Raw genomic sequence first — 13,950 nt, 5'->3', positions numbered from 1 at the left:
TTTCTTGGGCTCTGACTCTGCTCTTGGGAGGAATGTTCTTGTCCATTTTTTCTTAGTAGCCACTGGCTCCAGTCTGTGGGAGTTTCTTCCTTTTTCATCTTCTTGCCCACATTCGAAGTGGATGATGAGGTTATGCCCTCTATTGGGGATGCATAGCTTTCAGAGCTCATAATCTGTTTGAACAAAATTGGGTGTCTAAATCTGATTTTACGGTTCAAAGGCTTTTTAGTCCTAGTTTTTATCAATTCCATCAAAATAGTAGCCAGTTCTATGTATAATATAATTTCAGAGCATGATTTGTTTCTTTGGCCCATACCTCTCTCTGCCTAATGGCAGCTACCATGCAGGTTATTTAACTAATTGATTAAGGTGATGTGAAGTTAACACCTATCCATAATCTGATCCTTGCCACAAGGCTGAGTGTTAGTGGCCTTTTGTGGCTTGACTTTTCTCAGCCTTATCTCTTTCTTTTTGGGACCTAGAAATAGTTGGCCTTTCCAACTCTTTAATGCCCTTCAATGCCCCAAATTTCTAGATTCTTTCCTAGACTCTCTCTATTCCCTTTTATTTCTCCTTACAAACTAGTTAGCTGTATTGCAAGCTCATCAATTTATTCTCTCTTACCAAAGGCAGCCAGTAACATTTAGTACACATTTAGTAGTCCATTCTCATGCTGCTAATAAAGACATACCTGAGACTGGGTAATTTATAAAGGAAAGAGGTTTAATTGACTCACAGTTCCAGCATGGCTGGGGAGGCCTCTGAAAACTTAAAATCATGGCAGAAGGGGAAGCAAACACGTCCTTCTTCACATGGCAGCAAGAAAGAAAAGTGCCAAGCAAAAGTGGGAAAAGCCCCTTATATAACTGTCAGTTCTTATGAGAACCCACTCACTATCATGAGAACAGCAGCATGGGGGTAACCTCCAATATGATTCATTTACTCCCCACTAGGTCCCTCCCAGACATGTGGGGATTATGGGAACTACAATTCAAGATGAGATTTGGGTAGGGACATAGCCAAACCATATCAACACATTATTATTCGTTGTTTTCCCAACATCCTTCCTTTGACCTACAGTCTTAGTAAGCACTTGGTCTGCTATGGCATAACAGGGATCCCAGGCTTCCAACCTCCCATATTTGTTTCTGTGCCTCTCACTGCAGACCTGCTAAGTTAATGCCACACATATTAGTATTTTGTTAAGGCAGCACCTAAATTCAAGTTATTAATCTCTCTATTATGACTATAAAAAATAACTCAGACTTTATAGGCTTAACACAAAGATTTCTTTCTCTCACACATCACAATCCATTCTGGCTTCAGCAGTGAAAAGAAGTAAAACTAGATAAATAACAAAATAGTATTTATATCTGGGGAGACAGGGAAATGTGAATGAGAGACACACATAAGGTATTTTAAAATTATTGATAGTGTCTGTTAGGCTGAGTGGTAGGTACATACACATCCATATTATTATAATTTAAATAATACATATGTAATAAATATACTCGGGTATGTATGAAATTTTCAAAATAAAAAAATTAAAATTACTTCAGATAACCTTTTTTTTTTTTTTTTTTTTTTTTTTTTTGAGACAGGGTCTTGCTCTGTTTCCCAGGATTGAGTGCAGTTGCATGATCATAGCTCACTGCAGCCTCAAATTCCTGGGCTCAGCCTCTCAGGTGTGTGCCACCACACCTAATTATTTTTTTTTTTAATTTTTGGTAGAAATGATATTTTGCCATGTTGCCCAGGCTAGTCTTGAACTCCTGGCCTCAAGCATTCCTCCTGGCTCGGACTCCCAAAGTGTTTGGATTACAAGTGTGAGCCACCTGTACCAGGCCTCTCAGCTGACTTTTAAACCATATTAGTATACATGAACATATTCACGAGTAAAGTGTGAATGACATTTTTTCTACTCCCGCTTATCCCTCACCTTTACAAACAAGAAGCTTCTCTCCTTGAAGGTGGCCTGACATTTTTGTGCTAAAGAAATTCCTCATGACTTCATACAGCCGCAGTTGGCTGTCACTGTGGCTAAAGGTAAAAGAGTTCATTTGTAACTTTGTGATCTCCTCAGACCATAGAGCTATAACCAATGACTACCATGGGGGGATGCACTCAAAATGAATCAATGTGGGATCGCACAGGCCCACTGTGGACTTTGTGTGACACAGCCCCTCCTCCATGGTTATAGTGTTACTTTGGTTTAGCTCTACATTTCCTAGCAAAGACTTGTGATTAAAATGAGGCAGATTTAGTAGAACTAAATCCGGTTTTAAAAAGTGAACATACTGAATGATGAGAAAACTGTCAAGTCTTATTGCAATCTAACGCAGGGCATCATTAGAAGTTGGCACTATTCTTTGACCTGTGTTACTACCTAAGGGCAATGGTTCTAAACTCATTGGGAAAAACATGTATTTATTATCACCTTCTGTATGTATACTAAATACTAGGATATGAAATCTAATAAACAGTCTCCGCCTTACCATGCTGCTAAAATCAAGTCTTAATTGTTGAGCAGAGGTGTGAGATGGTGTTAGTCTATTTAAAGTGCTATAACAAAATACATACTGGGTGGCTTACAAACAACAGAAATTTATTCTCACAGTTCTGGAGGCTGTGAAGTCCAAGATCAAGGCAGCAGCAGATTCAATATCTGGGGAAGGCCCACTTCCTGGTTCATAGATGGCATCTTCTCACTGTGTCCTCACGTGGTAGAAGGGGTGAGGGATCTCTCGTGGGCTTCTTTTACAAGGGCACTAATCCAGTTTATGAGGGCTCCTCCCCCATGACCTATTACCTTCCAAAGATCCCACCTCTTAATACTATTACCTGGGGGCTAGATTTCAAATATGAATTTTGGGGGGACATCAATATTAAATCTTTAGCAGATGGAATTAGTACTACTTTGAAAATTTTTCGTTGTCTTCTCAGACTAACCACAGAACAAAAGTGTGAGTCAGCCTGTTGTGTGGGAGAAACCCAAGCAAGCACAAGTATAACATTCAGGGGTAAGCAGGTGTGCTAAACCTCAGACAACGCAGGTGTCAGAACTGTGCTTTCAGGTTAGGAGGACTGAGGGAGAGGCAGAAAGAAGGCATGCACACAGCAGAAGTGGAAGCCTCTTTGATGCAGGGATAATGGGACAGGAAATGTTTTTCAGGCAGAGCTCAGAATCAAATAAGTGAATTAGCAGCTGGGAAGGATCAGAAGCTATATTCAGGGCAGTTCCCAAACCAATAAACTGTGCTTACACTGTTGTGATGGCAAGTGCTATTCTTTAAGGCAGCTTGGGGCTCCTCTAGGCTTCAGATGACTTATCCTATCAATACAATTCCAAAGAAAGAAGTTACTCTATCTGCTTGTGCAAATCTTATACTGGGGACTCTTGGGGGGACCTCAGGACACTATTAGGGAATAGAAACTAATCTAGTCACTTGATTTGAAGCTAAGTCTAGAAAGCCAGAATGGGACAAGGTAATGTGGCCCTAATGCCACACTGAGGAATGGGACTTAATTGTAATAAGCAGAGAAACCCTTGTACGTTTTCAAATAGGGAAAGGACACGATTAAAACTGACCTTTCCTTTTACCCATGCAACCACCAACACAATTTACACCAGTTCTGGCTTTGAAATACTGAGTTTGCCATTTTGGTGTGTGTAATATTTTTTCCTTTCCTCCAAACGTCATCTTTTCCTTTGCACTACACAAGATTCAAGAATGTGAAAGATGCCAAAGAAATTAAATGGCTTACACTCTATGTTATAATTTGGAGGGGTTATATTAATAGTAGGGTTTCTCAACCTCAGCACGAATGCCATTTTGGGCCACATAATTCTCTGTTGTAGAGCGCTGTCCTGGGCATTGTAGGATGTTTAGCAGCATCCCTGAACTCTACTGGCTAGAAGCTAGTGCACCACCAGTGAAGATAATGAAAAATGTCTTCAGACATTGCCAAATGTCCCTTGGAGGGCAAAATCTTCCCTGGGAAGAGATGTTGTTTTAGAGTAGATGTCTGTTCATTTACAAAGAAAGTTTTTTGTTTGTTTGTTTGTTTGTTTTTGCGAGACAGGGTCTCCCTCTGTTCCCCAGCCTGGAGAGCAGTGGTGTAATCACAGATCATTGCAGCCTCAAACTCCCAAGCTCAGGCAATCCTCGCACCACAGCCTCTGGAGTAGCTGGGACCACAGGTGTGTGCCACCACGCCAGGCTAATTTTTTTTAGTTTTTGTAGAGACAGGGGTGTCCTGTCTCTCAGGAACTAGTGACCTCAAGTGATCTCACCTCGGCCTCCCAAAGTGCTGGAATTATGGACACGAGCCACCACTACACCTGACCTTTTTTTTTTTTTTTTTTTTTTTTTTAAAGGAGATTGGAAACAAAAATATCTAAGTTAATTCTTAGGAAGCTTGGACTCATATTCTAGATACAGGAGAAGTTTATTATCTTTTTTTTCTTCCTTCAACACAGTAGTGATGACTTCCTCTTACATAATCTTAGGGGCTTTTTTTTTTACTTAAAAGCAAATAAGTCCGTTTCTCTTTCAACATTGTCTTTGTCTATTAGAATTAGACTTGCTAGTCTAGACCTCTGGAGCAATGGAAATCTGGTGCTTGCGCATTCAGGACGAAATGCTCAAAGCTGCCTCAATTCACACCCTACACCAATGCCTGGGAAGGACTTCACCTCTGTCTTACATTGGTGAGCAAACCACTTCCCGCACAGATATTGATCTGGATACTGTCAGTTCCTGATTAATTGGAAAAGCAATAGAAGTGAAATTTATTACACTCTATTAAGACGTGTACACTTCCAAAAGTAATGCAGAATGATCCCATCAGAAGTTTATCTGCTCCTTTTCTTCCCATCAGAATTGTAGAGTATCACAGCTGTATTTTTGCCTGCCCCCGGGATCTAAATCGGACCCCCAGGACACAGCACCAGCTGCTCAGGAACCAGGAGACTTGCCCAGGGACCGCCTGCAGAGATGGTTCCCCGGAGAGCTCCTCTGTGTTATATTCTCTAGTGAGATCCAGAGTCTGCAGTCATCCACAATAACCACCACACTTACAGCAGTGGAAAAATCATGGCACAGTAGTCAAGACACATCCGAGGAAGGATCCTCCGCGGGTCTGACGCCCAATAGGTCTCAGTAAAATGTTCAGTGAAGGTTGAGTAGAGGGGTTTACATAGCAGCAGTCACGAGAAAATTTTATCGCCTCATTGTTTCCGTTGAGAAAATAGGGACAGTATTTGTTAAATCACGGCACAAAAATGAAGTGTTTCTAATATTTTTAATTTTTTTCTTGAGACGGAATCTCGCCCCGTCGCCCAGGCTGGAGTGCAGTGGGCGATCTTGGCTCACTGCAACCTCCGCCTTCCGGGTTCAAGCGATTCTTGTGCCTCAGCCTCCCAGATAGCTGGGATTACAGGCTCCCATCACCATGCCTGGCTAATTTTTGTATTTTTAGTAGAGACGGGTTTTCACCATGTTGGCTTGGCTGGTCTCGAACTCCTGAGCTCAAGTGATCCACCCGCCTTGGCCTCCCAAAGTGCTAGGATTAACAGGCGTGAGCCACCGCGCCCGGCCTAACATTTTAAATTTCTTAGTGGTTTGGAAAGAAATCACCATAGAAGTACTCGCCTTTCCTATCCTCTGTTTACGTTTGTTTAGAAAAGAGCAAAACAAACCCAAGTGTTTGCTAATTCCTAACATTTAAACTGGAAAGACTGCCCGTAAGAAAAGACTTCTTAAAATTTTTAGACTATCTTGAGATGACGCCTTGCCTCCCGCCTCCCCAGGCGGCGCAGTGGGAGTGAGTACGCGGGGCTTAGTGTCGTGAGAGCTGCCCTGGGAAGGGGACTTGGAGTGCGCAGTCAGCTAGTGACGCGGTCTCCTAAGGGCCCCCAGGACAGCTTGAGCAGCCCCCGCGGGCAGGCCCCCGACCCGGGTTCCGCGTTGACCCCTCAGAGCGGCCTGCTGCTCCCCCACGCGCCAGAACCGGCGACAGGGCCACTTTAAGGGCGCCTGGGGCGTGCTCGCCCTCAGCTGCGGCCAGGAGCCATTAGTGCAGGGGGCGGGCCCGGGACGCAGCGGCTGTGGAGCTCCTCCTGCTGGGAGGCTGCCCCAGGACCCAGCACGTGCGCAGCGGCCATGGCTTCCTCAATTATCTGCCAGGAGCACTGCCAGATCTCGGGCCAGGTAAGAGGCTGTGGAAGGGGAGGCAGCTGCGTTTATAACCTCGCGGGCGGGCCCTAGGTCGGTGGTCCCCTCGGCCCTCAAAGCCTGGCCTGGGGGGCTCTCATTGTCGGGGAACTGTGGGGAGCGAATAGCAGGAAGGGCCCCTTCCAGGACGGGAGTCCACTCTCCCCCGGCGCCCCGAGCTGGGGAAGCGCCGACCCGGCTTCTGAGGGTGCCACCAGGTCCTTGGGGCCCGAGGTTGGGGGATGGGGCTGATTTATCTCGGGAGAGGAGGCCAAGGAAGAAAGAGAACTGAATCGTGTTATAAAGAAAACCCACTAACTGATGAAATGTTCAGTGAAAATTATCTTGAATCCAAAAATTGCAGATTGCATCACATCAATTACTCAATAAATGTGAATTCTCCAACTAAAAAAAAAAAAAAAAAAATCTTAGCCCTTGACGTTTCCCCAACTTATTTTTCGAGCAGAAGGCCACTTGTGAAGTTAGCTACCTAGAAACACAATTTAGTAGGCACTCTGGGGCTGGTGGCTGGACAAAAATGTGAACGATGATTTTTATTTTTAATATAAGAAAGTTTGTTTAGGCGCGTTATTTTCCTGCATTCCCGTCTCTGCACAGCTGGGCATGCTTATTTTCAGTTTGGGCACTGGCGTGGCATCCCAAAGTGTCCTTCGTGGAGCTTCCCCCCAAACAGGCAACTTTGTGTGGAACCAAAGCCGTGGTGGGAAGGGGACCTGCTCTGCACGCATTTGCCACCTCCATGGAAATCAAAAAGCCGGCTGGCCTCTCTTGAAAGCACCTTATTTTTCAGCCCCTTTAGCAAAGCACAAAATCACTTTTGTAACTGTTTTCGATAAAAGTGAAAGGTGATGATTACCCCACTAGGAGGAAAGCGTAGGCGAAACCTCCCCACGCCAGAAAGCAAGGCCAGCTGGGGAGGGGGGCTTTCATCTTAGTATTTTCCGCATCTTGATAAATAGGAGAGAGCAATCTTTTGTGCTGAGTGTTGTCTTATTACCTCTTAGAATGCTCTGCAAACTTAATTTCATCTCTTCTTAAGAGCAAGCTTTCTGAAATGGAATTAGGATCACTTTGAAGTGGACCCGTTTAACAGGTTTTCTTAATTTTTCAAGATAGAGGAACCTATTTAAACTCTAAGGAAAAATAGTATTTTATGGTGCAGGATTAGGCAAAGCTGCACAAAATGAATTCTGAATGAAATATCTGATTATCTAGTAGAACATAAATAATTGTGGTTTCCTCCCCTTAAGAGAGTGTGAAGCCCCAACTGACCCCTTTGTGTGCCTTTGTGAGAAAAGCCGCTTGCTCAGTTTCTCCAGATAGAGCTGTTTAAATCCCTTGACTCCTGAGGAAGCTGAAGGCCCGCAATTGCCCCATGAGAGCCTCAGCCCTGCAGCTGCTGCTGATTGTGGGCTGCTCTGCTCCTGGTGATAAGAGTGACATAAATAACAACTCACTAAAATGTAGGAGTGATTTGCTTTAAGCACTTCAGCACCTGCTGTTACTAATTAAGGGTTTAGCCTGCCACAGATTGCAAATGGAAATCCAGTGTTTTAAAAATTGTAGAGACTAGAGTGCCCTGCATGTTACTGTGATCACAGAAATGAAACAGTGGATGAAGTGTCTTGGTGACAATGATGTCGTGTTATTAAAACCACCCACACTTAAAGGGTATGTACCAAGGTGTTAATAGGGCTTACCCTGAGTGGTGGAATTACACTTTATTTTCTTTTTTGAATTTTTTAGTGTTTCCCAGTGAATACATGTTACTTTTGTTTACAAAGGTGTAGTAAGCAATTCAAACAGAAAAAGATGAACATTTCATCAAACGAAGCCTAGCACTGGTTCAGATTACTGCTTGCAGGTGAAAATCTTAGATGTACTAAAAGGCAGTTTTCCAAGCAGAATATACTAGAAACATTTATTCCTTTTTCTTTTTGTCAAAAGATGTTTTTTATCGCCTGTGTTCATATTACATTGTCAACAACATATTTTAAACTAAATAAATATTCAGATTTATGTTGATTATAAACTATTCTGTTAATTTGAGTTATGGAACTGGGATAGTGGACTTGAGCAGTGTTCTGATTTGTCCATTAACATTCCAAGTGTGCTATGGCACTGATTTTGTAAGGCAGAGAAAGAAGCATTTGGCAAAAGAGCAAATCAGTTCTTTCCAGAGCTGCTTTATGTCATACCCGCTCTGTGCCATGGTGCAAGATGCTATGCAAAAACTTCAGACTCCTGCACAGAACGGTGGGTTAGTGGTGCTTGTTTCTCCTCATCCCTTTCCAGATCATCTTCCTACCTACCCTCAGATTTCTCCCGACTTCCCACTATGCATGTTCTGCCCTTCGTAACTCTTTCTTGACTTTTCTTTCCCCCAAAAGGCTGAGAGATTCTGGGGACACTGGAACTGAGCCTCTAAGGGGAGGATAGTGCAGTCAGAATGCCATGTGCTAGCTAGGGAAAGGCTCAAGCTAGGCAGTTGATTTCTGTTATTTTAAAGCTTATGCTCTGCAGGAGGCCCTGTTTCCTGAGCACTGTGATTCAAACAGTGCAGAGCCCAGCATGGACACATTTTCCTCTCTCCCCTGGTCCTTCCCCTGCTAGGTTGATTTGACGTTTTCTGTGTTCTTTGTGCTCAGTTCGGTATTACTTGCAAAAACATGGCAATAACTACCACCTGCAGGGCACTATACAAACACTTCTCATAACATTCTTGCAACGTAAGCATTTTGATCCTTTAGACGAGGATCACTTAAGTGTCTTATTCAAAGCCACTGGTAAATAGTTGAACTAAGTGACAGGACTGTGGTCTGTCTGCCTCAAATGGCTTTGCTCCCTTCCCACTGCATCAAGCTGTTGAAAAAAGATAACACCCTTAGTAGAACTGGTCATACTCTATTCTTCCTATATTCCAAGGATTGAATGCCATGCTTTCTTATCAGCAGAGAAAAGGGCTATTAGAATGTAAGCCCCATGAGGGCAAGGACCTTGTCTTGTTTGTTCACCTTGTGCTCCTAGCACCCAGCCCTGTGTCTGCCCTATAGTAAGGGCTCAATAAATATCTGTGTCTCCATAGAATAAACATCAAGCATATTTAAGCAGAGACATAAAGTGGCAGGATATTTTAAAAGAAAAAATAAACCTTACTAATAGAAAGTTTTACAAACTATATCCCAGGACACCCTAGTTTATATGTGTTATTTTAGTGTAATTATTAATGGCACCTCCTTTCATTCTCAAAAGTGCCTCAGTTTGGAAGATCAATTATATGGCCATACACCCAGATCGTATTAGATAGGTTATTTTTGGGCATTCATATTCGCTTCAATTAATCAGGTTAATTAAAAAACAAAACTATAATTGCTCCTGTTGTGATCACTTGTTAATGACTGTTTCATTGTTTGGCTTTGGGTTCACAAAGAATATATTTGCATAGAAGAAATCACGTGCTGTGGTGGAGATTCGCAAACAATCTGCACTCACAGGCATCACAAAGGCTTAGAGTCCCATGCTGCTCCTAAAGTGCTGCTGGAAATGAGGAGTGTTTATAAAATGAAAAGGAAACACACTAGTAGGGCCCCAACGCTCTCTACTGTAGAAATTACATATTTCAAAGCTCATTTAAAAGTGTTGTGCTGTGTTCTTGGAATATAGAGTATTGAGGGAAGTAGAAGGAAATAAGTTTGGTGAAGTAGGTTGGTAGCAGGCTATGAAACACCATGCTAAGGAGTTTAAATTGGTATCCTGTTTAGAGTAGGGTACTGCAGGTGAAGGAGATTGGCTCATGATGATTGAGCACACAGGTCAACCTCCCCATCTACCCCAAACTCCAGAGCAGATGTTTTCAAAATGTGATGATTCCTTCAAGTAAATATCATGGAAAAATAAGAAGGCAGGTATTCCAAATTAAAAGATCAAGGAGATACAACAACCAAATGCAATGCATAGTTCTTAATGGGATCTTGGTTTGAACAAAGCAACTTCTCTCTGAACATTAAAAAAAAAAAAATCCACAGTAAAATGTGACATTTAGAAAGCAAATGGGGTCTAATTACACCTAAAACAAAAGTAGAAAATCCACAGCTTAAAAGACACAAAGAGAAGAAATGCAGTGATAAAACAATTTTAGTGATAGTCCAGGCTGAATGTTGACAGAAACAAAGATGAAAGTAGCCCAAAGGGTGCTCACCTGGTTTGAATTAGCTGGGTACAGAACTCCCAGGCCAGGTTGGCCCCCTGGATTTACCCTGTGGACTCTCCCAGCTCACTCCTACTAAAGCAGGAGCAATGGTGCCTTTAACTTAAGGATAAAACTCAAGAACTATTCTCTAAAGAAAATGAACTATACATGAGATGAGGACTCCTGGTATGAGTAATTTCCCGATCTCTGTAACTGAAAGAGGAAAGGAAAGGCAGTTCTTTCCAGGAGGAAAATAAACTAACATACTTGGTCTTCAGAGTAGAGCCCACCTTGATTTTGACAATTAGCTGGCGCCAGCCTCTCTGCTCTTCAGCCTTTGCTTTCACTCATCCTGCTCACTCTCACCAAACCCATAGTCAGTTGTCCCATTAAGGGAGGCCCCCACTGAGGAAACACCACCCCAGCTGCAGGAGAAACTGCCTGTTCACACCCACTTAGTTCTTGATTCATATTTATGTTTGGAAACAAAGGATTGACAGACATTAACAGAACTAGACAAATGCACACACTGAACGATTGAAGAGACAGATTTTTAAGGTGCTATAGTCTGAATGTTTGTGCCCTCTACCGAATTCATATGTTGAAATCTTAACTGCTAAGGTAATGGCGTTAGCAGGTGGGGTCTTTGGGAGGTGATTAGGTCATAAGGACGGAGCCCTCATGAATGGGATTAGTGCCTTATAAAAGAGGCCCAAGAAAGATCCCTTGCTTCTCCACCATGTGAGAACACAAATAAATTGCCATCTATGAACCAGAAAGTGTGCCATCACCAGACATTTAATCTGCCAATGCTGTGATCTTGGACTTCCCAACCTCCGAGCTGAGAAATAAATTTCTGTTGTTTATAAGCCACCCAGTTTAGTCTTTTGTTATAGCAGCTTGAATAAACTAGGACATAAAGGAATAGAAAAAAAAAAAAACTTCTAAAATTTGAATTTGTATCTGTAGAGAGAATATCACATCCTAAAAATAGCACATTATGAAAAATTACCAAAAAAATCTTAGAAATTAGTAATTCACATTAAATGGATTGAAATTATATTAAAAAAATACTTAGAAGGACTGAAGACTAAGCTGGTAATCTGGAAAATGAGGAAATCTCTGAGAGAGAAGTCAAGGCATGTAGGATCAATTTAAGACATCCAGCATCTCATAGAAGATTTACAAGGAGAGACAAAGACAACAGAAAGAAAGAAATAAGAGAAGAAAATTTTCAGAGCTACTGGGTGCCAAGTAGGATGAATAAGATATATACTTAAACACAGCCTAGAAACTATCAGAATGCAGAGGAAAAAGAGGAGAAGAGCATCCAAAGGAACAAAGCAGCGTATTCTTTTCATTAGCAACTTGGATTCCAGAAGGAAAATTCAGAGACAAAGTGATTTTGACCTTATAAGTATTTGCCGGGTAAAACTTGCACTGAATTGTGAGAGCACAGTGAAGATGTTTTCAGACTTGGTAGGATTCTGATGCTATCAGACAGTCTTTAAATAATTTTCTGAGCCTGTACTGCAGTTCAGTAAAATGAATCCAAGAAAGAAGCAAATATGAGATACAAGAAACTGTGAGAATCAGAGAAACAAAAAATTAAGTGTAAGTGTTAATAAAAATGTAAATATTTAATAATGATTGGAACTAAAATTCCAGATTAGTCATAGCTTGAGAAGTATATGGGGTGGAGGGAGATGTGTTAAGGATGCTGCCTTGTTTGGAGAGAGGCTGTAGATTTAGATTAAGTCTACATCTTAATTGAAAATGGCTATGTATACTTACTAATAATTAAGTATTTCTGAAATTTTGGCGGCCAAAGTGGAGTAATTTGAGTAACAAAATAAATGATAGTATTGGATTGTAACCCAAAGAATAAAATAAATATGTCCTTACTGATTTAAATAAACAATTGACTAAATAAGTAAATGAGGGAGAAGGAACATATCCTCCTTACATAAGATTTCCAAATCATAAATGTAGATGGAAGGAAATAGAAAATCACCCATGGAATGTCATAGTAATAATTGCTACAGGCAAGATCCACAAATGAAGGGCAGGAACAGAGGGTATAACTTGCAGGAGAAATGGGATATTTGCAAAGCCTCAAACCATCTCCACTAACATATTTATTAATTACTGTGATGGTTTTAACGTACATCCACAATTGTTTGATATTCCTCCCTCCAAGAGGTGGTACTTTAGTCCTTTTCCATTGAGTGTGGCCAGACTTAGTGACTGCCTTCTGAAAACAAGAATGTGGAAAGGATAAACAAGTGACTTAACAATGGAGAAACCTTGCAGACGCCATCTTAACCAAGCGACCAAGGTGAACCTCCCTGGAAATCTCTCATTGATATATGACACCATAAGAAGGGGGCGCTCATGTCCATGGTATTCTACCCAAAATCTATAGTTCCAGTCTAATTATGAGAAAACGTCAGACAAATCCAAGTAGTGGGACACTCTACAAAATACCTGACCAGCACTCCTCAAAAGCCAGTAAAAACTGAGAAACCATTGCATATTAGAAGAAACTAGGAGACACGAGGACTAAGTACAACCTATTATCCAGATGGGATCCTGGGACAGAAAAAGGCTATCAGTGGAAAAATTGGTGAAATTCAAATAAAGTCTGTAGTTTAGCTAATAGTACTATGCTAATATTAATTTCTTAGGGTTTTCTTTCTCATGGTTAAAAAGCCCCTCACAATTTCTTAGTTTTGATAAACATACTATGATTGTAAGATGTTAATATTTGGGGAAGCTGAGTCAGATGTTTATGAGAACTCACCATACCCTCTCTGCAACTCTTCTGTAAGTCAAATTAATTCCAAATAAAAAGACAATTAAGCACTTAAGGTACAAAAATTAGGGATTTCACTCCCAAAGCATTATAGGAGCAACAGGATGGAAAAATGAAAATTTGATCAGCCTAAGAGTAGCTATGGAAAAAAAAATTACAGTAAATGGGAAGCCTGAAATAATAAATGAAAGGGAATAAGGTCATTTCACATTAAATTGTAAATGTTCACAATTAATTGATATTAGCTAATTCATTACATTACATTAATGAAGTTAATGTACACTAGTTAATGTCAGTAATGTAATTACTTAAATTCATACATTTAAAACTGAAAGATCAGATTGTAAAAACTGTAAATTCAATTAAAAGCTATTTACAAAAGTCACAGAAAAGATGATAATGAAAAGTTTAAAATAAGGGGGTATGAAGAACTAAGCTGTATATCAGAAAAATAAAATTTGAGGTGAAAAACATTAAAGGGCAAGGAGGTATGTTTTATATAGTAGTATTTGCTATATAGAATCACCTATATATATACACTAATAACATACTATATAAACATAGATCACATATGTTAAATATTATAGTTATATATTTATATAACATCATTATCATGAACCTTTATTTACTTAACCCATAATTATAAATATAACCTATGATTAGAGAAATTGATGGATTGACAAAACCATAATTAAGGAGATTTTGATACT

General features: G+C 40.8%; 2 protein-coding genes across 2 annotated transcripts in view; both read left to right on the top strand.

Annotated features, from left to right (window-relative positions):
• CCDC169 (coiled-coil domain containing 169) overlaps positions 1–13,950 on the top strand; it is a 95,932-nt gene that overhangs the window by 77,213 nt on the left and 4,769 nt on the right. The window lies entirely within an intron of this gene.
• Positions 1,012–13,950, top strand: part of SOHLH2 (spermatogenesis and oogenesis specific basic helix-loop-helix 2) — a 51,435-nt gene continuing 38,496 nt past the window's right edge. The window contains exon 1 of the mRNA XM_024925304.4: positions 1,012–6,212. Coding sequence (XP_024781072.1) covers positions 6,165–6,212 — 48 coding nt within the window. The 5' untranslated portion in view covers positions 1,012–6,164. The remainder of the gene's footprint in view (positions 6,213–13,950) is intronic.

This window comes from Pan paniscus, chromosome 14 (assembly GCF_029289425.2).
Source record: "Pan paniscus chromosome 14, NHGRI_mPanPan1-v2.0_pri, whole genome shotgun sequence".
Taxonomy (NCBI): domain Eukaryota; kingdom Metazoa; phylum Chordata; class Mammalia; order Primates; family Hominidae; genus Pan; species Pan paniscus.
The sequence above is the reverse complement of the archived record's forward strand: the minus strand, read 5'-3'. Positions and strand labels throughout refer to the sequence as shown.